This window comes from Canis lupus, chromosome 15 (assembly GCF_048164855.1).
Source record: "Canis lupus baileyi chromosome 15, mCanLup2.hap1, whole genome shotgun sequence".
Classification (NCBI taxonomy): Eukaryota; Metazoa; Chordata; class Mammalia; order Carnivora; family Canidae; genus Canis; species Canis lupus.
This window is the reverse complement of record NC_132852.1, coordinates 27,925,699-27,951,120: the sequence shown is the minus strand read 5'-3', so window position 1 is coordinate 27,951,120 and position 25,422 is coordinate 27,925,699. Positions and strand designations below refer to the sequence as shown.

The 25,422-nt window shown below is 41.3% G+C and overlaps 1 protein-coding gene across 50 annotated transcripts in view; it reads right to left on the bottom strand.

Annotated features, from left to right (window-relative positions):
- Nucleotides 1–25,422, bottom strand: part of RBPMS (RNA binding protein, mRNA processing factor) — a 173,209-nt gene that overhangs the window by 30,654 nt on the left and 117,133 nt on the right. The window contains exon 7 of one of the 50 annotated variants that reach the window (XM_072776311.1): nucleotides 2,620–2,727. The exons of the other annotated variants lie outside the window; for them this stretch is intronic. Coding sequence (XP_072632412.1) covers nucleotides 2,678–2,727 — 50 coding nt within the window. The 3' untranslated portion in view covers nucleotides 2,620–2,677. The remainder of the gene's footprint in view (nucleotides 1–2,619; nucleotides 2,728–25,422) is intronic. 50 annotated transcript variants of the gene reach the window in all.

Genomic DNA, 25,422 nt, shown 5'->3' with positions numbered 1-25,422 from the left:
ACTACCCACTACTTGTGGTGGGGACAGGCCTTAAGAGTGCAGATGGTCTTCATCTCTAGTTTTTAGCATACTCAGTTTACTAGAATAAATCTAGGGACAAAAGTCCTTCAGAAGAGCTTGCCTGACAGAAAAAAGAACTTGACCAGAAAACACAAAAAGCCCAAACGTAATGAAAAATTCCATTTTTAATGAAAATCAATTTTGAAACAAGAAAAATAAATCAAAGGCTGTTCAACAACCAACTCCCACTCACATACCTCACAAGTAGCTGATCCATGTCTGTTAAGTAAACCCCTCAAAAATCAGTGTTATGAGGCCAATTCTTCGGAGGACTATCCAATCAGGACACACTATCTTCTAATATCAGGGCTAAGAATGCAGCACATGCCAGCTTCTGTGGCACAGCACACAATGAGTGGGACAGTATCCTCCCCCAATTCACATTCCTCTGGAAACTTTTTTGAAAACAGCAATTTTGCCAGTCTACTCTGATTATTTAAGGATCTTGAGATGAAATCATCCTGAATTTAGTGAGGACACTAAATCCAATGACTGGTGTCCTTCTGAGAACAGAGGGCACAGAGGAGAAGGTGATGTGAAGATGGAGAAAGAGACTAGAATGACGTGTCTACAAACCAAGGAATGCCGAGGATGGCTGGCAGCCATCAGAGTTAAGAGAGGCACGAGATATTTTCCCTCTTGGAGCCTCCACAAAGAACAAGCACTGATGACACCTTGATTTCAGACTTCTGTCCTCCTAAACTACGAGAAAACATATTTGTTTTCAGCCACTCACTGGTGGTAATTTATTACGGTAGCCCTAGGAAAGGACCGGTCCCAGGGAAGGCCACACACTTCACTGGCTCCCCAAGAAAAGAAGTGTAAGCGAAGAATCAAAAGGTTTGTGAAAAGCTCAAAGGACGTCCTCAGCACCACCCAGCACAAATCACAAAGGCAATTTCTGCATTCTACACATTCTGCTAATTGTAGCAAATGCTGCAGACATCATGAGAAATCAAGTCTGTGCTCGGCTCTCCTCCACTCCTACTTTTTTAAAAAAATATTTTATTTATTCATGGGGGGGGGGGCGGGGAGGGCCACGTAGAGACATAGGCAGAGGGAGAAGCAGGCTCCACACAGGGAGCCCGACGTGGGACTCGATCCCGGTCTCCAGGATCAGGCCCTGGGCTGAAGGCGGCGCTAAACTGCCAAGCCACCCGGGCTGCCCCATCTCCTACCTACTCCTTATGATAGCCCTTGGCCACTTCCACTGTTTCAGTTATGAATTCTGTCTACAATAACTCATTAAACTACAGCTTTGGTTTCTACTCCAATGTCAATATTCCCAACTCCTCCAACTCATCTACAAGCAAACTGTCACTCACAACCAAGTCCTCTTCTCACTTCCCCTCATTTGCCTTTATCCCATGTTTTCAGGTTCAGAGTTTCCTTCATTTCCCATATCCAAACAGCTGCTAAAGCCTATTAATAGTAAAGATGACAAAGATACTGATAACAATGACTGTAATCAGTAGTAACAGAGCAGGTTTACCAAGCACGGAAAGTGTGCCACACGCTGCGCTAGTGGCTCCTCCTGGGAAATATGAACATTTGCTCCTCCTACACAGCGAGGAAGCAGAGGCACACAGAGGTTAGTAAAGAACTAGTACATGACTCACGGAAAGTGACAGAACCAGGATGTGAATCAGTCCTCTCAGTCCAGAATCCAGCCCCTCACTTCCCTGCCTCTCCACACCGATTATGTTTCCTCCAGGCCTTTCTCACCATCTTTTCCTTTCCACTTCTACTTCTACCACCCAATTGCAGGTTCTCGTCACCTACACTGATTTCACAGCTGCCTGACTTTTGAACTGGCTTCCTGCTAACTTCCACCCTCTCTCCACTCCCTTTTTTCCTCCTGGAGCAACCCTTCAAATCTGCAGGAAGGCCAATCCAGACCCACAAATTAAGTATGCCAAGGAAATTCCAAAACCAACTTGGTCTTGATTCAGCTGGCCCAGAGTCACTTCCTCTCTAGTTAATGGTTTTTTTTTCCGTCAAGCCTGAGCCGTCACTGCTCTTAAGGGTCCCCCTTCTTTTGTTACTGTCCAGCTGTTCCAGGCCAAAAAACCAGCCAATACAATCCGTGATTTTAAATGGATTTGATTCCTGATCTGAGAGCTAAAGGGTACCCAGAGCATAGGCTGGAAGAAAACTGCTCCTCTGGGGACTTAATTCAAGTCACTACTATTATGCTTCTCACCACCCGACACATTCATTCCTTTTCTGTCCCAAGACCCACAATTACAGGGGTGAGGGTTCCCCAGCCCTTCTCTTGTCAGTTCCTTTCCTAGACACGGGCAATTGAACTTGGAGGGTATTTTGCCAGCCTCTCTGAGACCTTGGATTTCTTAACAACTGCAATCAAATCGAGATGTTTAACAGGAGCTACATTTCCAGAAAGTGCTGGCTTTATATTAACAATACAAAAACATGTGCCCAGCTCCGCTCTGCTCAAGACCTGGCTAAGCTTCACAAGGCTGGACTCACAAGTGTGCCTTTTCAGTGTCTGACACGAAGTAGGCACTCAACAAATATTTCCTGAATGAATATACATACCGTCCCTTTTGCCTAACATATCCACTTCCCCCTCTTCTTCTGTTCTATAACTGTATGGTCAGTTAAAGCGTGTCTTCTGCCTCTTTGTGGCCCAAATGGCCTTTCCATCTGTAGTAGAGAATTTAAATTGTAAAGGAATTTCAGTACTGTACATATGAGTGGTAACATGGCTAGCCTATGGGGCTATTCACATACCAAACATCAATAGTAAGGATATTTGTAGGGCACATACTTTGTGCAAAAACACTTCACAGACTTTAACCTATTTATTCTCCACAACCTCCTTCTGAGGTAGGTACTGCTAGTATTATCTCCCTGTCCTGAATGGAGGATGTTAGGGGCTTGGAGAGATTAAATGACAGGCCCAAGGCCATGCAGCTGGAAGCCAAGCCATGGCTCCAGAGCTCATGCATTACCCACCAGGTTAAGATGGTGATTTTGTCCAGCCAAACGCCTTCCCTCAAAACGCTAAGGTTTAACTTCTTAACCCAGTTAGAAAAGATAGGTCACTAACTTCAAAACCAAAACAAAACAAATATTACTTTAGGATAGTGAGTAACATAAGAGGTTATTTTGAAAACATGACAATTCTGATCTGCTTTTCTGAACCATGATGATTTTTAATACTTAAGTTTAATAAGAAAAACGTGCCCACAGGTGATTTTCATATATGTTTTACAAAAACTAGTTAAAAGACCTAATGGTCTATGAACATGGAATAAAAGAAAGAGGAGGCATGAGAAATTGCAGGTTCAGATCCCAGAGAGGATAGACTAGAAATGTCAACAAGCTGTGCTGTACTGAGAATCCTAGAGGCAACAGAAAAGAAGAAACTTCTTCCTTATCTAAACAACATTTAGCCTTTTCCTAAAACTTCCAGTTGCCACTCACCTTTTTTTTTTTTTTCCATTAAGGAGGAAAGCTAAAAAGGGGAGAGGGGAGGTGTTTTCAAGAACAGGGAGAGGCACAGGTGTCTTTTTAATGAAACTGCTACTTGAATAGATCTCTATCTAGTCCATTAAAATGGATCATCAACAAAACCATTTATTAAACTAGAAGCTGCTTGAGTGGGTAGCCCGTGTCTATTTTCCTCACCATTAGATTCTTAGTGCCTAGTGTAGTACCTGTTACAGAGCAGACATTCATAATTTTTAATAAGTGCTGTGTTAGGCATAAATCTTTCAGTACATCTTTTTTTCCTCCTTTGAGATAAATTATAAAAGTAGAAAAACTATGTCTAAAAAAAAAAGAAAAGAAAAACTATGTCTAAGGTGATAAACGTTTTTAAAAAAAGATTAGAGAGAGTGCATGCATGCAGGAGAGCATGTGGGGGGAGGGGCAGAGAAAAGGGGAATCTCCAGCAGACTCCCTACTGAGGGCCTAAGAACTCAGGACCTTGAGATCACGACCTGAGCCAAAATCAAGAGTGGGACCTCAACCAACTGAGGTGATGAGCATTTTAAAGACCCTGATACATCTTACTTATTGTGTTGAACTGCTTCCCTATTACATTCCCAACAAAAATAGATACATTTATACCAACTTTTATACACGACAACATTGGGAATCATCCTTAAACACAAAACTAAACAAAACCTAACAATTCCATAAGCAAACCATCTTTCCATTATTTTAATGTATATTTCTTTCATAGTTAACAAAGCTGAAGTGATTCTCTGAGTCAGAACAGGTGCTGCCTAGAGAAGTCTTCATTAAGGCCTGTTGATCTCTTGAAAACCCAGAACGGACAACTTTTTTTAAGATTTTTTTTTTTTTTTTTTAAGATTTTTAAGATTATTTATGAAAGACGGGTGGGGGGGGAGAGAGGGAGAGAGAGGGGGAGAGAGGCAGACACACAGGCAGAGGGAGAAGCAGGCTCCATGCAGGGAGGCTGATGCGGGACTCGATCCCGGGTCTCCAGGATCACAACCTGGGCTGAAGGCGGTGTTAAAGCGCTGAGCCACCAGGGCTGCCCTTTATGTACCATTCTTATTTCCTAAATTGTAATCTCCTACTCCTAGCACCTGGATTTAGCACATAGAAGATATTCAATGAAAGTTTATTAAATTTAACTGATATTACCAAGTGGCTGCAACTTCTTATGCTATCAAAAGCATGTAAAATTGAGAAACATTTAATCGATCCAGTGATTTCTAGTCTACCACCTTTTCTTGACTTTTATGAAACTGTCAGTCTAAATCTGTACAGGTTCCAGTCTGGATAAAAAGGCAGAAACTTTAATAACTTGTCACAATTATCAGGTTTAAAGAGATTGAAACTTAGGGAACTGAGGAGTCAGAACCTCAAAACATGCCTTGCAGTACAAATAACAAAAATCCAGACATACAGAAGTATGGCAGCCTTACGGGCCCTGTGGAGTGTGTGTCTTCACTGAGCTCCTGCTCTAGGAGCTCAGCAACCGTCCTCATTTTGTCTCCCCAATTCCCAATCTATGTTCACTGGCTGCCCCCTACTATTTACACCTTTGCTTCATGGACAGGTAATGTCAAGAATATTCACAAGCCATTGGTAGACAATAATATACTGGCTGCAGAACCTGCAAAGATGAGAGGTGGATGGACCACATGGACAAACCTGTCACCCTTGCTTCCCACCTTCTTGGTTTTCTCTCATGCCAGTTTAACCCTGGTCTATATATAGTCTGTTCCTAAAAGAATTCTGAGATAAATAGGAGCGGCTATGTCAAAAAGTTCTATGCATACATTCTTCAACTCAGGAAAATTTATCAAGCTTCATGGAAATAACAACAACAAATAGGCACCAGCTTATGCTAATATTCTGTAACCCAAGAGGCCTTTCCAGTCACCAATAAGAAAGAGCCTATAGATTAAAAAGTGTCAGTCCTATGTAGATGATAAAGACCTAATACAGTAAAATGTCATCTCTAGAGTTGAATAGCTGAGAAGTTTTACTCTTCTTTCTAGCTTCTCAGGTGGTCCTGTAATTTGGACTCCTAGAAATTCAAACTAAAATTTCAACTGTAACATTGAACAAATCCATTAACATAGAGGAGTTGTATGTATCATTTATCATCTTCTTGAGGGAGTGTGGGCACTCCATCCTCCTGTCTGTCCATGCACTGAGAATGATGTACTCAGAGAATGCACCATAGCCACAACCGGGATCCATCAGTGGCCCAACTGCATGTGTCCCAAAGCATTAACATGCTTTTCCCAACTATCCCTGCCCTAGCCTCTAAATGGTACTTGGGGAATAGGAGGAAGACACAAATAACGAGGACATCTATCCCTCATGGCATTGTAGTGATCGTTATTTGAAACAGTATTTCAGTATTTCATTTTTATTTAAAAGATTTTATTTATTCAGGAGATACACAGAGAGAGGCAGAGACACAGGCCAAGGGAGAAGCAGGTCCCCTAAGGGGAGCCTGATGCGGTACTCGATCCCAGGACCTAGGGATCACGACCTGAGCCGAAGGCAGACACTCAACTGCTGAGCTACCCAGGTATTTTATTTATTTTATTTTTTTTTAAAGATTTTATTTATTTATTCATAGACAGAGAGAGAGGCAGAGACACAGGCAGAGGGAGAGGGAGAAGGAGGCTCCATGCAGGTAGCCCGATGCGGGACTCAATCCCAGGTCTCCAGGATCACACCCCAGGCTGCAGGTGGTACCAAACCACTGCGCCACCAGGGCTGCCCTACCCAGGTATTTTAAACAGTATTTTAAAACTGTCCTGAATGTCTGATCATCATCACCATCCTAAAGAAAGTCTTCCTAAGCATATCGAATGCCTCAGCACCACAATGCTGACAGCTATGGCAGAGGCTGCTAAATGTTGCCCTGTGCTGAGGTGTTTTAAACATGTCTTTCAGGGAGGCTAAACAGCCAACACCTAAGTACAGAAGTCTCACATTGCCAACCACTGGGGATACAAAAAACGATAGGAACAGAGCCATCAGGAGACCTGGAACCTCCGTCTGCAGGTAACAAGGTTGCTAGCACCCAGAAAACTCAGAAACTTTCCCCTTTCCATCTTCTCCAAACTCCTCCCTTGCTTTATTCATTCAGTTCTACCATATGGTGGGGCAGATTAAACTCTGAGTACGCAGCCAAACTCCACTTGTAGAAACATCTGTTGCTGTCTCTGAGCTGCTTCCCTTCGTCCCTCTAGGCTCTCAGAGACAACACAGGCTTCAGATTACCACCGAAGGACAACTCTACCTGCATACTCTGTGACGGCACCAAACAAAATGTTTTTTGAGGGTACTGAACCATGAGGCCACGAGATGGATGAAGAAACTCGGCAGTCACCACTTAGAATAATGAAAAGAGAAGGAGTTAGGTTCTTAAATTAGGCAGCTCAGGGCCAGCATGAATGAAGCAAGGCCACAGTATCCAAAGACTTAGTCAAGACTACTTTCTCCCAAATCTTACTTCTCTGTCACAATGTTTGTAATGAATATTTACTAAGTACCTACTGTAGGCTGATGCTGGATGAATACCAACATCTTTTATTTCTCCAGCCCAAATTTGGGGCAGTGATACAGAGCCACAGAAGGACCCCATTCTCTATAGACTTAAAAGAAATTCCTATTTAATTGAATGTATCTGGGCAAGCCCAGGGTAGGGTGGGGAGAAGAATGTACTTGAGAAAAACTGTGTGGAAATGGAACTCCTTATTAATTTCATAATGGCAGGCTGTTAAGGAAGATGTGATCTGTCATCCGGAAAGGGCTAGAAGAGCCATAAACTCTGCAGGGAGCCAGCAAATGGTCACTGAAAAGAAAACAGACAAGAGAATAATGACTGGCCTTCTTGTGCATTACACATGAGGTAATTCCAGAAATGTGGTGAAAAGTGACTCAGTAAACATCTCACCCAAAAGTCAAACTGGTGTTTCTCATCTTTACATCTTTTAGTAGTACAATGCAGCTAGCTGGAGAACCTCGGACAACCTGCACAATCTAATTTCTTTGCGCCTTGGTTTCCTCAGGTAAAAATACAGACTACTGCATAGTTTTATTATGAAAAGTAAACGAGGGCAGCCCGGGTGGCTCAGCAGTTTAGTGCCACCTTCGGCCCAGGGTGTGATCCTGGAGACCCAGGATTGAGTCCCACATTGGGCTCCCCGTATGTAGCCTGCTTCTTCCTCTGCCTGTCTCTGCCTCTCTCTCTTTCTCTGTGTTTCTCATGAATAAATAACTAAAATCTTAAAAAAAAAAAAAAAAAAGAAAAGAAAAGAAAAGTAAATGAGAATCTGAGAGGCAGAATGAGTGCGTGGTATCACAACAGTGTCTGTTAGCGAACAGCAGCAGTGACCAATGCTTATGTACAAAAGCCGAGGACACAATCTGGGGGTGTAAATAATGTGATCTTTGTGACAGGCAATCTATCCTTTCTAAAAGAAAATTCCTTGTCTCACCAAATGTCTGGGGCCGTACCTGCGTGGAGGCGGCAGCAGGGAGTGGAGCTTTGGAATGTATGCCCTCAGCCACTTCTCCAGTTTAACCCTGTTTCTTCCTCATTCTTCTGTGCCTCATACTTATTGTTCAGTTTTTTTTTTTTAAAACTAGGAATGAATTGAAGACCACAGGAAGATAAAGCTTTGTTAATTACATGGGATTTTATATTTTTAAAACAATACTCTTTTAAGAACAGAAGGCTTTCTTTAAAAGAAGTCTCACTGCCCTTCAGCTTCTCTAAGGGAATCTGATCTGTTCAAAAGGCCCGTTTAACTTCCTAAACACAAGCAGCCAAGTACCTTTGCAGCTGATCTACACTTCCCTGACCACCCAATTCCACAGATTACCAGACTTCCAAGTTACAACAGCAACTCCACGTGTTGATCCATTTTAGCCCCTGACTGGCCAGATTTTCCCATTTTCTCCCCATCTCTTTGCCTCATAAAAATCAGGTTTAACCACAAAGTTTAAGAACAACCATAACAAAAAGCCTAGATGTTAACTGTGTAGGAGGTTAACAGTCACACTGTTGACTTTCCAGTAAGATAAACAGTGCAAACTTGGCCAGCACTAATGTATACAACCCACCCTCTCATTCCTACTGAAGACTGTACTCATTCTTGGGATGTGAATGACAGCAAAGGGTTCACTGGTGAGAACAGGGCATCCTAACCTGTGAGAAGCACTGAAATACCAAAAGAAAACCAGAGGAGTTTAGGCTGAGCTTCTCGATTTTGGGGAATGATAAGTAATTCTATCTTACGAAGATCTTGGGTCTGTGATGAACAAATTACTCTCAAACTCTAAAAGACTGCCTGTTGGGATAAGGCTTTTTCCAGTCCTCTGCCTTGCAACACCAGGGAGATCTGCATGACAGAGTAGGAAGGCTGGATAGCTCTGGCAGGACTTCTCACCCTCAGTGGCACCAGGGGTTTGTGGGGGTGGTTTAACTCCCCAAAGCCAGATATGAGAACATCTTAGAGTAGAAAGGGCATGCCCAAGTCATCCTATGTCAGCAAGATCCCTCAAAAATCTAGAACTGGCAGCTTGTTAAGCATTATAAAGATGGTTATACAAGGTTTTTAAAAGAAGAATCACAGAGGAGAACCTTACTGTTCAAATCTACAGACTGGTTAAATAGTTACAAAACATGGGATGCCTGGGTGGCTCAGTGGCTGAGCATCTGCCTTTGGCTCAGGGCATGATCCTGGGGTCCCAGGATTGAGTTCCATATAGAGTTCCCCACAGTAAGCCTGCTTCTCCCTCTGCCTGTGTCTCTGCCTCTCTGTGTCTCTAGGAATAAATAAAATCTAAAACAACAACAACACTACAAAACAGCATCATAATATAGCCACCAAAAGGGATAATATAGGAGATCTGTATGAATATGGGAGTTAACGAAACACTCAGTGAAAAAGTGAATAGGTTACTGAACACTATGTTTAAGTACAATCCCATCAGTACAAAGACACAGACACACAGACGCTTTGCATGAGTGACTGCCATAATGCTCTGGTTGGTGGCCCTAGGTTTAAGCCAATCATCGGCTATGTGACCTGGGGTAAGTTTGTAACTTAAGGCCAAATTTCTTCATCTAAAAACTGTTAAAGAGGAAGAAGGGGAAGAAGAAGGGGAAGAGGAAGAGGAGGAGGAGGGGAGGACGTGTTCTTATAGGCTATCATGAAAATTTAATGAGATATATAAACAATTTTTTAAAACTCCTTGTGATAGGGGTGCCTGGGTGGCTCAATTAAGCCTCCGATTTCTTGATCTCAGCTCAGGTCTTGATCCCAGGGTTGTGAGTTCAAACCTTGTGTTGGGCTCCAGGTTGACTGTGGAGCCTACTTAAAACAAAAAGCTCCCCCAAAACCAACCCCCCCCCAAAACGCACAACTCTCAAAACGCAACAATTGCCCCCACCCTGCAAAAAAAAAACCCTTGTGATGAAACACATTAAAGATTTTATTTTGAGAGAGAGAGAGAGAGAGAGAACACACATGACTGGGAAGGGGCAGAGGAAGAGGGTGGCAAGTGTGGGGCTCATTTTCATGGCCTGAGCTGAAATCAAGAGTTGGATGCTTAACCGACTGAGCCATCCAGGCTCCCGCTGTGATATCACACATTTAATAATATTACTATGATTTATCTCTGGATGGCAGATTCTGTGGATAAATATATCTCTGGATTCTTTTTTGCTCATTATGCTTTCTGAATTTCTAGCATACGTATGTATTTTACCCATAGTGATTTTGTTTTTTTAAACGGATAAAAATATGGGGCACTTGGGTGGCTCAGTTGATCAAGCATCTCCCTTTGGCTCAAGCCATGATTCTGGGTTCTTGGGATGGAGCCTGGTGTTGGGCTCCCTGCTTAGCAGGAAGTCTGCTTCTCCCTCTCCCTCTGCCCCACCCCCACTTGTGCTTTCTCTCTCAAGTAAATAAAATTATAAATAAATGAATAGATAAATAAGTAAAAATACAAAGAGACATAAGGACCACTTGGGGAATGAAAAAAAAAAATCCCACATTGTTCCAATGTTATAACAACACACATAGGAAATGGAGTATGAAAACCAAAGATTTTCTTCATTTCATACTTGTGAAATTTCTTGTCAGTAAAAGCATACAGAAGAAAAAATATCTAAACCCCAGCACAGGAGCCATTGAAAAAAGTCCTAACACATGTTATACAACATGGATCCCAGGGCTGGGAGTTCAACCTGAAAATATAAAGAGAAAGAAGCCAGACATTAAAGGACACGTGTTGTATGATTCCACTTTTATGAAATACCTAGAATAGACGAACTCACAGAGATAGAAAGCCAATTATAGACTACTGGGGAGTGTAGCAGGAAGGGAGCAGGGAGTTACTGGCAATGAAAAAGTTATGGAAATAGCAGTGATGGTTGCAAAACACTGTAGATATAAGTAATGCCATTGAACTGTACACTTAAAATGGTTAAAGTGCCAAAATTTATGTCATATATACTTTACCACAAAAAAAGAAGATTGACAATATACAAAAAAACACGATTTGTATAAATTGTACAGTATGTGAAAAAATTTTAAATTATATACATATATTTTTAAAGATTTATTTATTTATTCATTCATTCATGAGACACACAGAGAGAGAGAGAGAGAGAGGCAGAGACACAGGCAGAGGGAGAAGCAGGCTCCATATATAGGGAGCCTGACGTGGGACTCAGTCCTGGGTCTCCAGGATCACACCCTGGACTGAAGGCAGTGCTAAATCACTGAGCCACCGGGGCTGCCCTAAATTATATCTTAATTAAGTTAAAAACCCAAAACCACTTTGGGTTCTGTGGCCAGACAGAACGACCTGGCTTTTGAATCCTAGATGGGCAGCTTATCAACTGTGACCCTAGACATATTTTTAGACTGTGAGCCTGATTCCTCATTTGTGAAATAAGGAGAATAACTATAAATATACTACAGATTGTTTGGAAGAGTGAGGAAAGAGAGTTGAATAAAATGCCCCAAATGAGAAACAGTTGCTATCATCATCTTTAAACTTTTCATACTTCAAGATTCCCAAGAGTCAAACATGCCCTACCCATTGACTTCAGGTTTTACCAGCTCTCAGAATGACGTAAAACCTAATGACCCACCATTGCAGCAAGAAAGAATCTGGATGTCTGTCCTGGTTCTGCATCTGGGACCGTCAGGCAAACGCTTTAGGAGTCTTGCCCTCTGCATCCCACCAGTTCCATGTAGTGTCCGCTACCCCTCTCAAAATCAAAACCTCACAGCAAATCAGAGGGACAGAAAACACTCGAAGCAATGTCTCACTGCAGAGACTGAGCACTCGGATCACTCATCCTAAGCAATGGAACATTCTCCACAAGGAGAATCCATCACTAGCAAGGATTTAAAAAATTAAAAACATCATTATGAGGGGGCCCCCCTGGGTGGCTCAGTAGGTTGGGTGTCTGCTTTTGGCTCAGGTCACGACCCCAGGGTCCTGGGATGGAGCCCTGCATTGGGCTCTGTGCTCAGCAGGGAGTCTGCTTCTCCCTCTCCCTCTGCTCCTGCGCACGCTCTCTCAAATAAAATCTTTTTTTTTTTTTAAAGATTTTATTTATTTGTTCATAGACACACAGAGAGAGAGAGAGAGAGGCAGAGACACAGGCAGAGGGAGAAGCAGGCTCCATGCAGGGAGCCCGATGTGAGACTCGATCCTGGGTCTCTAGGATCACACCCCAGGCTGCAGGCGGCGCCAAACCGCTGCGCCACCGGGACTGCCCTCAAATAAAATCTTAAAGAAAAAAAGTAAGTATTATTACAGGTAATATTATTAATTGTGAGGAACATGAAGAAAGGCAAGGGACCTTCTCTCTCAACCTCTCTCTCCCTATCTCTTTCCCAGAGCTAAACCTACCCAGTTCCTTTATCCTTTTCTCACAGGAATGCCTCTTTCCAATCTTTCAATCATTTCCCTCAGGCTGGATCCCGTCCAAGTTTTCCTTTTCTCACACAGCACTGAGGCCCAGCACGGGATGCAGGGGCTGGGAACGGTCTGGTAAACAGATCATAGAGCCTGCAGTACATTCAGCCTGGGGCTTGGTCAATTCTGAAAAGATTAGGTTGTGTATGTAACCAATGGCTGTGAGCCAGCTAGTGGGTAACGTGACAGCAGTTTACAAACATCCCACAGAGGGATGAGAAACTGAAGAGCTGTCTCTGGACCTTTCATGAGAAGTGATGAAAAAAGAGAGGAGCACAGGAAGTTTAGCTCAGAGACCTGGAGAACTGGTGGTTGGGGGAAAGGAGGACAAGTCTCATCCAGAGTGAGGCTAGGAGCCCCAGAAAAGACCTCCCAGGACAGCAGTGAGATCAGGGCCAGGGCAAGGCTTCCACAGTGTGGAGACTATAACACTGGCTCCCAGGGCTGCTCCATATGCTAATTTCTGCCCCAGCTGCAAATATAGAATGAGAAGCCTGCCTGAGGGTTTAGAGAAACTTATCTCAAGGTTCTGTTGGAAAAGTTACTTTTCCCACACTCAAATATCTTTAGAGGAAAATCAGGTTCAAAGAGGTAAATGGTGCTGGAAACAGAGGTGGGGGGTAGTACTGGGAAAGTTTATTGGGAGTATGTGTCTGAAAAACAGGCTAACGTGCCCTTTTTAGGATGGAGCCACAGAGCACCATCTGAATCATCATCCTGGCACTTTTGGTGATGCATTTGTAATCCTTCATTTAATTTTTATGGGAAGAGAAAATAGCTAAAACAAAGCCACATCTCCCTTAAGATCCATTGCTAAGTTCTTTCTGATAATGTAATTCTTCTTCTTCTAAATCTCCAATAGTTTCCAATTCCTTCTGAATTAAAGAGCTAGCCTAACTGTAATAAGGGTTGTGATACCTTCCTTCCTTCCTTCTCATACCCATCCAATACACCAACAACTCACCTCTAGTTATGATTTTTGTGAATGGAGTTACTTTAAGACTTGTTCTTCCTCTGGCCTGGTGTGCAATTTGTCTAAATCAAGGGGTAGCCATATAGCTTAGAATGGTTTCCCCAAGGCTATGTGGGCTTCAAGAGCCAACTTCAGGGCTTTCCAGCCTTCAAAGTTATTAACATAAAATCAAGCCCCCAAATTTGATCACGGAGGAATGTCTTCACTTTAAGAACTTCTCACACTTATTCTTAAGTGTAGTCATTATCTATGCTATGAACAAAAATTCTAAGATCTCTGCCTACCATTTTTAAAAAAGATTATTTATTCATGAGAAACACAGAGAGAGGCAGAGACAAAGGCAGAGGGAGAAGCAGGGTCCCTGCAGGGAGCCCGATGGGGACTCGTTCCCGGATCCCAGGATCCTGACCCCAGCCGAAGGCAGACACCTAACTGTGAGCCACCCAGGCACCCCTGCCTACCATTCTTTGAAAGGAAAGCTTTAGTCTTCTCCTCATGACAGATGGTCCATAAGCAAATAAGCATGCTCTGACCAGGGATAAGAACTCACTCGTTCTGGACTATCACATTCTTTCTGGGGAACCATCCCTCAGAAATCTAGATTCTGAGGGGCTAGCACATAAAAATCAGATCAGACTTGTTCCATGAGGTCCAGAGAGTAAAAAGAGGTGAGGGGAATTTTCAGGGTATATAGATTTTGACTATATTATACTAATCTCCACTAGATTTTGGAGCAAGAATGAATTTATTCAGCAAGCATTTATTAAACACCTACTAGGTGTCTAACTATGCAAAGCCCAGTCTTAGAGACTTCTGCAAGAAGCTAAAAGGAGACACAGCAGTAACTGGCAATTTCAACAGTGTAGCAAAGAAGAGAGTTCTACAGCAGCTACCAACCCAGTAGGGCAATTAATCTACTTTAAAAAATTTTATTTATTCATGAGAGAGACAGATAGAAAGGCAGAGACACAGGCAGAGGGAGAAGCAGGCTCCTCACAGGGAGCCTGATATGCAAGGCTTGATCCCGGGTCCCAGGATCACGCCCTGAGCCAAAGGCAGACCTCAACCACTGAGCCACCCAGGCACCATGCATTTAATCTACCTTAGGAGAGTCAGACAGACAAGCTTTCTGGGTGATGAGACAGTTAAAGTGCCTTCTGAAGACAAGCAGCTAGTTTGCCAAAGGACTGAATTCATAGTCATGGGCACTATGAGTGGAAAGGTCAGAGGCAAAGAGGGCACATGACATGCCAGCAAAGACTCCCCTGCAGCAGAGTGCGCTGCTGGAGGCTACTGTTGAGGAGGTCTCTGGCGGGGAAGAACACAGGTACAGATCACAAAAGGCCTGTACACCATACTAAGGAGGTGAGACTCTAGCCAAAAGGCAATGGAGCTTTTCTCAGCCACTTGCATCTATTTAAAATATCTTTTCATCAAAATGTCTGTTATCGTAACTGCCACTAATCTGGGATTTACATGCATCAAATATTTTAAAATAAATCAGCAGATTTTGCACAAGCAATAAGGAACTCTTTCATACACCGTGTAATGCTATTCAGGGGAGAATTCAAGAGAGCGCGCCAGAGGCTGGGAAGTCTCAGGGAGGCAGGGCTGTGAAAAATCAGCTGGAGGGGCTGTCCTCAGGGGTAGAGGTGGGAGCTCTATCCGGTTGGTCCTAAGACTGGCGACCTGGACTGGCGACCTATCTGGCCTTAGGGTCTTTGCCTCATCAAACACCTTTCTATATCCCAGGATTTACCTACCTGTAGTACCCTCAAGGAGTTTCCATTCTCCTCAACACTTCACTTAAACAAGTAACAATTCTTTCTAAAAACTGGAAAAAAAATGGCTCTTGTAGTTCCACTTCATCATTTTAAGGCACTTAATGTTTCTCAAGTATAGTCTCACACTTTTATCTGATGGTTTGTATTATGGCTCCAGAATTTTAGATGACTTCAGAGAGGAAACCCGTGAACTTTGAAAGGACATAATTTACATTTGTTTGCCATATCAGGTAGCACTTAAAATATATAAATGGGGAGATGTGGGGAAGAAAAACAGATTTCTAAGGTTTCCACAAGATTACTGTAGATCTTTTTATTTTGTGGGGGGTAGGAGGATCAAGTGGAAAAATGATTACAGAACTTAAAACATTTTTAAAAAGGATCACATAGTTTCCTGTTTGCACATCTCTTTTGGCATTTGTTAATATCAGAGTCTAGGTCTTGGGAGAGGCCAATATATTTTAGACTTTTAAAAGTTCACTTGAGTTTAAACTAGAAGTGGGAGACTGCTAATTGCTAAATTTAGCTTCTATACAAAATTACCACATTCAAAACTTAGCTCAACCTTTGAGGGGTAACTATTTGCCAGAAGTCAAATTAAATTGGTAAAGTTCTTTTCTTAGGAAAAGAACTTAAATTAAACAAGCTTGAGAAACTTTTACTATATAATAAAATGGCTTTTGAAATACCTTATAACGACAAGGTTTATCAAACACATCCAGATTGAGTTTCTTCATGAATATACCACTGATAAATTAAGAGAAGTGCCAGGAAAAATGGTATGTTTGGGTGAATGATGGACTCAGTTTAGAATGTTCCCACAGGATCCCAGCTTTGGTACTTTTTATAGTGTTAATAAATGGTCTTTAAAGGGCGCAGAAGAAAGTGCTACAAAAAGGCAAGTCTTCTGGGAAAAGTTGGAAATTAAGATGCAATGATGTTTGGTCAGTGTATTTTGCATAGGATCAGGTAATGACCTAAGTAATGATAATCGACGGCTGAATCATTATAAGCATCAGCGAGTCAAAATGAGAAGAAACTGGGGAATAGTCTGGAAATCATTTTTATGTCCTGAACTCTTATCTGAACTGTAAAATTCCTTCCTTTTAATCTCTCAACTCACCTTCTTTATTTCCTCCCTTCTGCAGTTTCTACGTGAAGATGAGCAACTGTCTGGGGCTATGCTGCAAGGGAAGGAAGCTGCTGTTTTCCTGTACCAGACTGAGCACTCCCTATACTGTGTGGAAAACTAGAACCCTCCTTAATCTTCAGATGCCACCTATATAAGAACACTGAAGTGCTCTACTATGTGCCTATTGGCTATGTAAATTGGTATAATCTTTATACAAAGCTATTTGGCAAATGTATAAATTTTTTTTTTAGTTTCATGAAATATAATGAAAAAGCTGAATAACAAAACATAAAAAGGAACGGATAATTAACCAACAGATCTAGGTAGAGACTTTTGATGGATGTTAACATTACACAGGGTGAGAGAACTAATCATTATGTGTCTTCTGATGGAAGTACATACTGCCTTCCATTCCTGATTCTAACCTGAATCTGCAACTCTTTGTAACTTACAGAGAATTCAGAAACAGGACCATGCTAAGCACTACCACAGAGATGCAGTCAGCAACATCCATACTATAGGAAATTACGGGACAAACAATCTGGGTTCTTCAGCAAATACACGGCAAAGAAAAAAAAAGAATGAGAACACAAAGATCACTGTAAGAGATGGACCAAATGTAGAGATGCTACAGATTTGGACCTTGATTCAACCAACTGTCAAAAAAACCCAAAATATTATGCTAAGAATCTATTTCTTTATGGTTGAAATTTTCCATATTAAAGGTTCAAAAATCAGGAGATTACTACTAAAAATGGTAACCTGGAAAGATAACAATCAAGTTGTAAACGTGAACTCTCTTTTCTTATTTAGCCTCTTGGTTATTGATTATTCCTCCACTCACCAGAAAGTAACAGACCAAGAGACAGATTCTACAATTTCTGTCTATATTAAGTGTAATGCAATCTACGGACTTCGTTAAGAGCCCAGGAACCAAGAAAAGAAAAAGGTACTTATAGAGGGATCGGATTCCAAATGACAATCCAAATGATGCTACATGTAAGCCTTGAGCTTCATGTCCTTCTGGTACCATTTGTAATGTGCCATTATGAAATGCTTAATATATTTCAAAGCACATTATCTCATTTTACTCCTACTACAGCTCAGTGAGGTCAAACAAAACAGAGAGTTCATCATTATTTTAAAGAGAAACCACCAGCTGTGAGGGATGCTCACATTATTAATTTTGAGGGGGAGGAAAAAAGAAAGCTCCGAACTATCAGCCTCCCTCCCTTTCAACCAAATGATGAAAAAAATGGCCACTGAAAACAAACCACATGAGTCAAGAAAGCACTGTTCTTACATAGACACATCAATAAAGAAAATAAGAAACAGATAAATGGAGGTGGGGGCTGGCTCAGTTGGTAAAACATGTGACTCTTGATCTTGGGATTGTAAATTTGAGCTCCACACTAGGTGTAGAGGTTACTTAATAATAGAATCTTAAAAAAAAAAAAAAAAAAGGAATAGACAATGGAAAAATACCTCAAATTAAGTGACCAATGACAATAAATTAACTTTATTAATAAACCAATAAAACACCATGCCATTTTTGCCTATCAGACAGAATGAATCCATTTATATACAATAATATTCCCCAGCTAAGGGGGAGAGACAGGAAAATAGGCATTCTTATACAAAGTGCCTACAAAGTTTCCATGTTTGTACTAGGCACCATACTTCCTGAAGGAAGTCTACTCCTCATGAACAAAAAACGAAAAGGGCAGTGAACCCAATTTGGATCATAATGGAATGATAGATCCATACTGTCTTGATTCTATAGAGCCACCAAACTTTCAACAGTATGGAGACTGCAAAGAAACAACTAAAGGGCTTATACAAAGAGAAAATGTCAAACAAACCCACCCATATCACTGAGTATCTTCCCATCTATACATTCCATTCCAGAGACCGAGGTCAGGTGTTAAAACAAGCAGAGGAGACACGTTCCAGGAATACTCCCATCAATGGCACACTGCTACAAAGCGAACATTTCACACTAATCTAAATATTTAACTTTCTGTTCCCTGAGCTTATTTTTAAAGTGTCTAGTTAAAATAATTGGTCAGTCTGTTTTACGTTTATTTTATGTGCATAGTTCAAAAACACTTTTTATGAAATTTCATTTCTTTTTGATGAGCATTCTGTTACATGTCCCACCTTTCCATTTTTAGTTTAATTTAATTGGGGGATGGGATGCCTGGGTGGCTTAGCAGTTGAGCGTCTGCCTTTGGCTCCAGGTGTGATCCCCGGATCCTGGGATTGAGTCCTGAGTATCGGGCTCCCTGCGAGGAGCCTGCTTCTCCGCCCCCTGCCTATGTCTCTGTCTCTCATGAATAAATAAAATCTTTAAAAAAAAAAAAAAATTGGGGGAAATTACTGGGTGCGTAGAACTATTTTTCATTACTTTTCTGTCCACATATTCTTAAAATTAAGAAGGAAATTACCAATCCTTTATAACCACTAATAATCTCAGTGTTCTACTGCAGTTCCTAATTAGAATTAGAATTTTAAAAACTCCAAAATACAACAATCTATTTTCTAAAACTCAACCTCAGCAAGGTTGTAAAAGTGGCAATTTGTTATCCAAAAATGAATAAAAAGTTGCTTTGGCCAGATAAATAGCCAAAGAAACTCATTATATTCCAAGAACATAGGTCCTATCCAAGCACTTGGAAAACACCCAAACAAAGGCGCAATGCACAGAGCCTAAACCACCAGCAGGAAAACCCCATCACTATATGAAAGATGGAGATTCCAAAGCTCCACCTACCCAAGGCAATCCTGGGATTTCCTTCCTTCAAAAAGATGCCTCGGGTTCCCTGCCCCCACACATCACAAGTAATGACTCGAACTCCCTGAAACACAGAAACCTGAGTTCATTACAATGCTCAAAAGCAGGGAAAGTGAAAGAAAAAGTGATCACCAGGAACCAATCCCTTATGTTCAGAAGTGGCAATGAAAGGGAAAGAATCACTTGTCTTGCCCTCAACCTTTTTTTTTTTTAAAAACTACTTTAGGTTAAACATATAGGATTAGGAATGTGGTCAAGATCAAAGGATAAAGCCATGAAAATGAAGCTGACCGGAACCTTTACAAAGGAGGCATCACACCATTACTACCTCAACACAGCCCATCTTCATCCACACAGAATGACCCAAACACTGGTTACTTCATATGGAGTGCCACGGGAAGCACAGGGCACTACCCAGGATTCTTGACCAAAAAGGTGACCCTGAATTTAACCAAACTTTCCAAATCTAATCAAGCTTTTTTAATCTGCAGTAAATAGAGGGGACGCCGGAAAGTGCAGACAGATACACCTAAAGAAAGCAAACGACAAAAAAATAACCAGGAGGGTTTTTTCTCAGGAAGGCAGATCCTTTTTCTTTTCTCAACAAAACACTGGCATTGAAAAGGGACAGGAGGGGGAAGGGGACTGCTCTGGTAGAAAAAACACCTGAGAGACATAACTAAATGCAATATATGGCCCTAGTTTGAACAATTAGACTAAAAAGCCTGAGGAGGCAGAGAAAAGCTAGAGATTTTAAAAAGCAAACAAATTGTGGTGTAATCCTGATAACACTTAAATATGAATGATGAGTTTCTGGGGTTGATTATAGGATTCTCTCAATGTTTTGGTATGTTGAAAACAATAGAGAGGGATACATACTCCCCCCCCCCCCCAAACAGAAATAAAACAAACCTTCAAGACACCAATCTTTTCTGTATTGTGGCCAAAAAACAAGTTCCTTCTGTAAAGTTGCCAAGTAGACACAGAGTCCATGGAGATGGGATCCTAAGTGGTAGGTGATTTAAGTTATCCAGGAGATGTTTTCATCAGAGTTTTGTTGTGCAAACATGCCTACCCCTGCCTTAAAGTCACAGAGAAATGAGATTTTTTTAAAAGATTTATTTATTCATAGACACACAGAGAGAGAAGCAGAGACACAGGCAGAGGGAGAAGCAGGCTCCATACAGGGAGCTCGATGTGGGACTCGATCCCGGGTCTTCAGGATCACACCCCAGGCTGCAGGCGGTGCCAAACCGCTGCGCCACCAAGGCTGCCTGAGAAATGAGAATAAAGGTTTTCCTTTTCAAATAAATTCAGCCTTCTAAAGCCAAAACAAAACAGCATTCCACTCCTTCTCTGCAGGCTTTTCTCCATCTGTCAAATGGAGACAATGCTGCCTTGAAGTTTTTACAAGGGTTAGCAATAATGCACACATGTGCCTTCACTTGGCCCATGGCAGTGACTCAATTAAATGACAGATTAAAAAAAAATCATACTCCTAACCAATTACTCATGACCTCAAGACTCTGAAATCTACCAAACCATGTGGGCATAGAAGGTAAGGTGCAACTGCAGACCAGCCAACACATTTATTTCAGCTTTGTGAGACCATGACCAGGGGACCCATCCAGGAAACCTGTGCCTGGAATTCTAACCTATAGCATCTGTGAAACAGTAAGTGCATGTCATTTTAACCCCCGCCCCTAATCCAGCCTCCTTTATCAGCTTGCTTAAACCATAAATGTATATCTGGGACGACTAAAGCATTGTGCTGGTAAGATGCCTTCTGTGAAGGACTAAATAACCAGAAACAGTCTCATCCTGTTCACCTGGTACCTATGGTTTTCCTGAATTTGGCACAATAGCCCACTCCAGTCCAGTGTGGTCACCCTCTATTTCCTTCTGTGTACCTCTCTGGCCTCACCAGACCGCAAGCTCTTCTTCAATCCCTTCCTTCCTACACTTTCTGGTCTGATCTGCACAGAAGCCATTCCTTCAGTCTGCAGATTACTTCTGCATAATCTCTTACTGAGATGTTGCTCATCTTCAGATACAAGGTTAACACACCTCCAGATCATTCCCTTCTCCCTAATTACCAGCATTATCAAGACCTTCAGAACAGTTTAGCACTTGCTCTGCCTTCCACTGCAGTCATTTACAGGCCTGTCTCCATTACTAAAGCGTGAACACCTCGAGAGCGAACTGTACCTTATTCAGCTTTTTATCTCTCACCTCCAAGTGTTTGCTAAACTCAAGTGAGAAAACTGAAACAGGAACTCACCATAATTTCCTGCACTGAGCTGTTAATGTTTGACCAGCTTGATCTCCTTGACCTCTGGAGAGATATTTAATTAAAGGATAGAAAGACACTCCTTCACCCTCAGCCACTAATTAGATTATTTTGTTCAAACCAAGATGCTGCTTCTGGCTCTAACTCCATAGTTTCTCAGGATAGCTCAAATTCTAGTGGCTACACATTGTGGAATGTAAAGATGATAGAGGACATGCATTTGCACCACAAGCCTGGATTTTCACTTCTCTTACTCTCCAAACCACCACCACTTTTGCCAGACTTTTCCCCAAGGAAAAGAACTTGGTTTCATGTTACAGTCAATTCAGCTATCCGTCTACTGATACACAAAAATGAGGCCTTGAGTGGAGAATGAAAGCAGGTATAAGAGCAGCATGTAATGTATAAACCCAGTCAAATATATAAAATGTGCATTTTTTTTTCTCAAAGATTTTATTTATTTATTCATGAGAGACAGAGAGAGAAAAGAGAGAGAGAGAGAGAGAGAGGCAGAGGGAGAAGCAGGCTCCCTTCTGGGAGCTCCATGTGGGAGCTGATCCTGGGACTCCAGGATCATACCCTAAGCTGAAGGCAGATGCTCAACAGCTGAGCCACCCAAGCTTCCCAAACATGTGTATCTTTGTATGGCTATTCATCACAAATGTTAAAATGCTTATCTCTGGGGTGCAATGTGAAATAATGTTTTGCATTCCATTAAAAAATACACATACTAGTGTCCTGGCTGGCTCAGTTAGTTAAGCATCTGACTCGATTTCAGTTGGGGTATAGATCTCAGGGTCATGAGTTCAAGTCCCTGGGCTCCAGGCTCAGGCCAAACAGATATTATGTTACATTAAAAGTTATATTATTAAAAAACCAATGAGGGCAGCCCAGGTGGCTCAGCGGTTTAGCACCGCCTTCAGCCCAGGGCCTGATCCTGAAGACCCGGAATTGAGTCCCATGTCGGGCTCTCTGCATGGAGCCTGCTTCTCCCTCTGCCTGTGTCTCTGCCTCCCTCTCTGTCTCTCATGAATAAATAAAATCTTTAATAAAAAATAAAAAAAAAAAAACAATGACTGTTAAGGTGCCTTAAACCTCTATTTAAAAATATATCTCATCTGTAAAATTGCATGTTAAAAAAAACACAATGCAAATACAATAGAATAGCACGTGTCTTTAGGTTTAGAAACTTAGAAACATTAATCTGTCCTGTTTTTCATCTTTTCCAAGTTTCTTGAAGTGAACTTGCATTCCAGTTGGTAATGGGGTTGGGGGAGGGTTAGACAGTTTTGAAAGGTACTCAGTCCAGATCCATTTCCCCAAGGAAGTTCTCTGAGAAATGAATGGGAAGCATATCATCCAGCTCTTCAAACCACCACACATGCAGCTATTCTTGAGATGGTCTCCAGAGAGTAAGTGGCATAAATAGAAGCCTGCAGTCTAGTTCTGAATGGCTTCAGCTGCTGTAAACTTAAGTCACCTGTCCCACAGCTATAGTAGCCATTCCATGACTGCAGGTTCTCCATGCCCAAAAACTATTAAAGACCCAAAAGAACTTTTATGTGGCTTCTATCATATTAAAAATTCAAACAATTTTTAAAAACATTTATCAATTCATTTAAAAAACCCCATTACCTATTAAGATAAATAGGGTATGTTTTGTGAAAAAAACTACGTACACCAAAACAAATAAGCAAACACTTCAGTCCTACATTATTGCGAACCTCTTTAATATCTGGTGTAATAGAAGACAACTGGATTCTTTGATTGGCTTTTAATTCAATCTGTTGCAAGGTATTGTATAGGTTGTAGTGTATTAAAAAGAAACCATGGCTTTACAGGTGAGATCAGTGGTGATTATTAGTGAATGAGTAGACATCTGGAGTATCAGCAAAATTCAGTGAACAAATACTTTCCAAATGACCAATGTGTTATATTATAAAATCAAGCATGGGTAAAAGATCCATCTAAAATAGAATTTAGGGGCAGCCCCGGTGGCGCAGCGGTTTAGCACCGCCTGTAGCCCAGGGCGTGATCCTGGAGACCCTGGATCGAGTCCCAGTCAGGATCTCTGCATGGAGCCTGCTTCTCCTTCTGCCTGTGTCTCTGCTACTGTCTCTCTCTCTCTGCATCTCTATGAGTAAATAAATAAAATCTTTAAAAAAATAAATTAAAAAAATAGAATTTAATGTAACTATACAAACAGCTCAAAGTTTCAGATTTCACTGTGTAACAAATCTTTTGGTGTAATGTAAAAAAGGAGTATCTGCAATTACCTGTAAAAGATATTAAAATACCCCTTCCTTTACAACCTACCTAGCTCCATGAGGCTATATTTTTTAAATGAATTAGTAAATATTTCAAAATTTTGTTTTAATTTTTAATATGGTAATATGTATCCTTCCCATTTTGTCAAAAAAAAAAAACCAAAAAAAAAACACAAAAGGACTTGTGATCAAGAATTGAGATTGAATAAAAATATTTTTTACTTCCTCATCAAGGACATTCTTAGGTGAAACTTTTTTTTTTTTTTTAAGCAGAGAGCATGGGACAGTGAAGAATACAATAGCCATTAGTTTGCTGCCACTGTCTTGACATGGGCTATGGTGCCAGTCGTTGTGCCCACTGTTATGCAGTAAGAAAAATCAACTATTTTCATGAAAACAACTTGGACCTTGGGGACTCCCTGAAAGGGTCTTGGAGATCAACCAAAGGTTGGCAGACAAATACTTTGAAAACTGCTGTACAAGAAAAGGCACCTCTTTATCTGAGGATTTACAAATGTGTGAAAAGGAAGAAGGGAAGAAACAGGGAATCTGCATCAAACTTTAACAAAAGTTAAGAAATGCCTTCCTTTTAATGAGTGAGTAGAGTACATGGCTTTAAAAGAATTAAGTCTATGGTAGCTGTTTCTTCTGGAATGTCCCAGTAAATTAACTCCTTTATTCTTTCATTTCTCTGCAGATGTAATGAATAATTTGAGTTTACAAAACATGAAAGTTGAGGCAGTTATTTGCATTACAGAAGAATTCTGTGATTTCCAAGGAGATTTGACTTCCTGAGTTCTTAAGGCCTTTGTTTATAGCTAATCAATGATTAAACAAGAAACAAATTCAAAGCAAAATGTTAATAGCCATTGCTAATCAAAGATAGGCTCCTCATTAAACTGTAATGTAAATAATTGGATCAGACTCGCTGATCTGCACAGTGCTGCAATAACTCACCTCCCACATAAAACCGTATTTATCTATATGGAAACCATTCCTGGGCAGCCCAGTTGGCTCAGCGGTTTAGCGCCGCCTTCAGCCAGGGCCTGATCCTGGAGACCTGGGATGGAGACCTGGGATGGAGTCCTACATTGGGCTCCCTGCATGGAGCCTGCTTCTCCCTCTGCCTGTGTCTCTGCCCCTCTCTCTCTCTCTCATGAATAAATAAAATCTTTAAAAAAAAAAAAAATTCTTACCACATCCATTACCTAGGTATTATTTTAATACTATTGTTAAATTTGGTTATTAAAAATTATTCACACTGAGCAAAAACTAGGAATGTGTGCAGGTTCAAAGAGAAGATCAAGGCAAATGTGGGCTGTCAACATTGGTGCAGTAATTTTTTTTTTTTTAAAGGAAAACAATAGTTTTGCTTTGTCAGAACGGGTCATATGTGGAAACAAACATTAGTTAAGGTATCTTGGTGTCTAAGAGTATTTTGCTGTCCTCATAGACTGCAGTTTTATTTCATGTTTCTATTTCTCAGGATGTCCAGGGACCTAATCACCCGGCACCCTTACACACACCCTGAGTGTTAAATTCATGTCCTGATTCTTGACAGTGGGCCTTTCTCAATCATGGGAGAATCGGGCCTGCAAACACCCGGTGGTGGTGGGGGTGAGAGAATGCTCAGTGGGTCACTCAATCA